Source organism: Anopheles darlingi, chromosome 2 (genome assembly GCF_943734745.1).
Source record: "Anopheles darlingi chromosome 2, idAnoDarlMG_H_01, whole genome shotgun sequence".
NCBI classification, from domain to species: Eukaryota; Metazoa; Arthropoda; class Insecta; order Diptera; family Culicidae; genus Anopheles; species Anopheles darlingi.
The window spans coordinates 27344403-27346902 of record NC_064874.1 but is presented as its reverse complement, the minus strand read 5'-3'; the positions used below and the strand labels follow the sequence as shown (position 1 = coordinate 27346902).

The following is a 2500-nucleotide window of genomic DNA, read 5'->3' as shown; positions in this document are numbered from 1 at the left end:
ATCAGTACCAACCAACCAGACGATCGTTCGTGTTCATTCGTGCTCTAGTGACTCCCCAACGTGTGCTCGATTGCCACACGATTTTCCACTTCAGACCTTACTCAGCGGCAACAGTAGCGATCCTTCGCTGGACTGGACGCAACTGGAGTGTTGCTCAGATATTTTGGAGTCTTAAATAGTGTACTAGTGTAAGTAGTGTGCTAGTGCCCGACAGAGCGTTGTGAGGGTCATAATATCCTGGCGCCTTACCTAAGACACGCGCTTAACAAACCACCCGATGTACCATCGAGTAATCGCATGTGCCACACCGTGACCAACCGACTCTGGACTCTGGAGTTGCTCGGCACGCGCTGAGTGAGTGTTCATTCGCCTTGCGCCTAACCGGAGGAACAGATCGCCGATCGATACGGGCCCACTGACTTTGGATCGGATGGTGTATTGGTGATTCTAGAATACCACGTTCTGTGTGAGTGCGACTGGATGCGATTGTCCGGGTTTTAGGTTTAATTTGTTTTGATTCCCCCCCACGCCGTATGCTACCCTCCTCGGAGAGGGTTGGCCAGACGACCCGCATAATATGGACACATCGCAGCGACAATCATAAGTTTGGTTCTGTCTAATGCCCTGAATAGTGCGACCTTGAGATAGCGGTGCGTTAACTATTGTCATGCGATACGGTTTATTTGAATGGAAAACCACGCCAAACCCAACCTCGAACACGTTCAAAGGTGATTAAAAAATCGCCCAGGAAAACCCAAAAGACGAGTTTTCCGTTGTAGCTAGTGTGTAAATGAAACAAATATGCCTCAGTCGGACCATCATGTGAGGAGCTCCATAGGTGCTCGGCAGCTGTAGTGCTTGTTGCTTGTTTGAGTCAAGAAAGAGTGAGACGCAAAACGGGGATAAAGGCGGTTGGGATGCAAGCTAGCAACACTGTGGCCGTTTTACTCGTGGATTTGCGCAATGATAGTTCCTTGCAGCAACGAAGTAATCGAATGCTAGAAATTATGCCACATGCCAAGCTGAACCATCGGATCGAGGACCATCGCAATCTGGACGATTGGTCGTTCTATGCAAATCAGAGCGTGGAACCAGACGGCATGCCAATCGATATGCGCTTCAATTCCGGCCACATTCTCTCCATCATGGTGTACAGGTAAGGGTGCCAGCGTTTTCTCCTTTACCATGCTCTTCTCCATGATCCCCGAATAAATCGCTTTTTCCAGCACACTAATGGTGTTCTCGGCAACAGGCAACATTAAGGTGCTTAGTATCCTGGCTCAACGGAAAGTGAGAGCCACCTCACGGATCAATATAATGCTTGCTCATCTGGCTATTGCGGACCTCCTGGTACTTAGATGCAACTACCTAATCAGTTATCCTCGTATTTATTTCATCCGCTTTTCAACACTTTATACACTCTTTTCAAGGTAACATTTCTCATGATGCCACTAGAGATCGGTTGGGCGTACACGGTGATGTGGAATGCTGGCGATCTATTGTGTCGTGTGATGGCGTTCTTCCGCACGTTTGGCCTCTACCTTTCCAGCTTCATTTTAATCTGTATCTCGATCGATAGGTAAATTTCAGTTCGGTTTGATCATGTTCCAAAAAATATGTTCATGTTTTACGCGCTCGCTTTTGTAGATATTTTGCTGTTTTGCAGCCATTAAAGGTTCATCCTCATCGGGCGATGCTGATGATTTCAGGAGCCTGGTTCATGTCTGGACTCTGCAGCTTACCGCAGGTGAGTAGCGCACAGCGCACGCGCACATGCATTTGGCAAGATCTAGTTTTTGTAATGCATAATCCCTGGCGATGCTGGTTCTGGATTCCGGCGCACAGTCTTTCATCTTTCACGTAGAGACTCATCCCAACTACACGGAATTCTATCAATGCGTCACATACCACTTTTTCGAGGAGGAAATTTACGAAATCATCTACAACGTCCTGGGAATGTGTCTCATGTACGCATTACCATTGGTTGTGATCCTGTACTGTTACGGTTCTATCTACTATGAGATCTTTAGCCGAACGAATCCTCGTAACTTGGGTAAGGCTAACGACCAACATCACTACCGATGCCGCGGGATGTACGATTCTGTACGAACTGTTTCATCCTTTTTTCGCAGAAAGCTTTCGTCGCTCCAGTATCGACGTGCTGGGCAGGGCGAAAAGAAAAACCCTCCGAATGACCATCACGATCGTGATAGTATTCGTAGTCTGCTGGACACCTTACTATGTGATGTCCCTTTGGTAAGTAGAAAGCATTGTCAAATCAATCATTTGTTTGTCTTTTTGTGAAGCATTTACCTACACGATGTCCACCATTTTTCCTCTTGAAGGTACTGGCTGGATAAGGAGTCGGCTAAGAATGTCGATCAACGGATACAGAAGGCATTGTTTCTGTTCGCCTGCACAAACAGCTGCATGAATCCGGTCGTATACGGTATCTTTAATGTGCGTAAGAAACGAACCAAAAGCACGGTTAAGCTGCAGG

General features: G+C 47.1%; 1 protein-coding gene across 1 annotated transcript in view; it reads left to right on the top strand.

Annotated features, from left to right (window-relative positions):
- The window catches only part of LOC125949896 (adipokinetic hormone/corazonin-related peptide receptor variant I), a 3763-nt gene that overhangs the window by 624 nt on the left and 639 nt on the right, over positions 1-2500 (top strand). The window contains exons 1-7 of the mRNA XM_049677350.1: positions 1-1156; positions 1227-1350; positions 1431-1579; positions 1648-1747; positions 1846-2053; positions 2133-2256; positions 2346-2500. The exon at positions 1-1156 is cut by the window's left edge and continues 624 nt beyond it; the exon at positions 2346-2500 is cut by the window's right edge and continues 639 nt beyond it. Coding sequence (XP_049533307.1) covers positions 918-1156; positions 1227-1350; positions 1431-1579; positions 1648-1747; positions 1846-2053; positions 2133-2256; positions 2346-2500 — 1099 coding nt within the window. The 5' untranslated portion in view covers positions 1-917. The remainder of the gene's footprint in view (positions 1157-1226; positions 1351-1430; positions 1580-1647; positions 1748-1845; positions 2054-2132; positions 2257-2345) is intronic.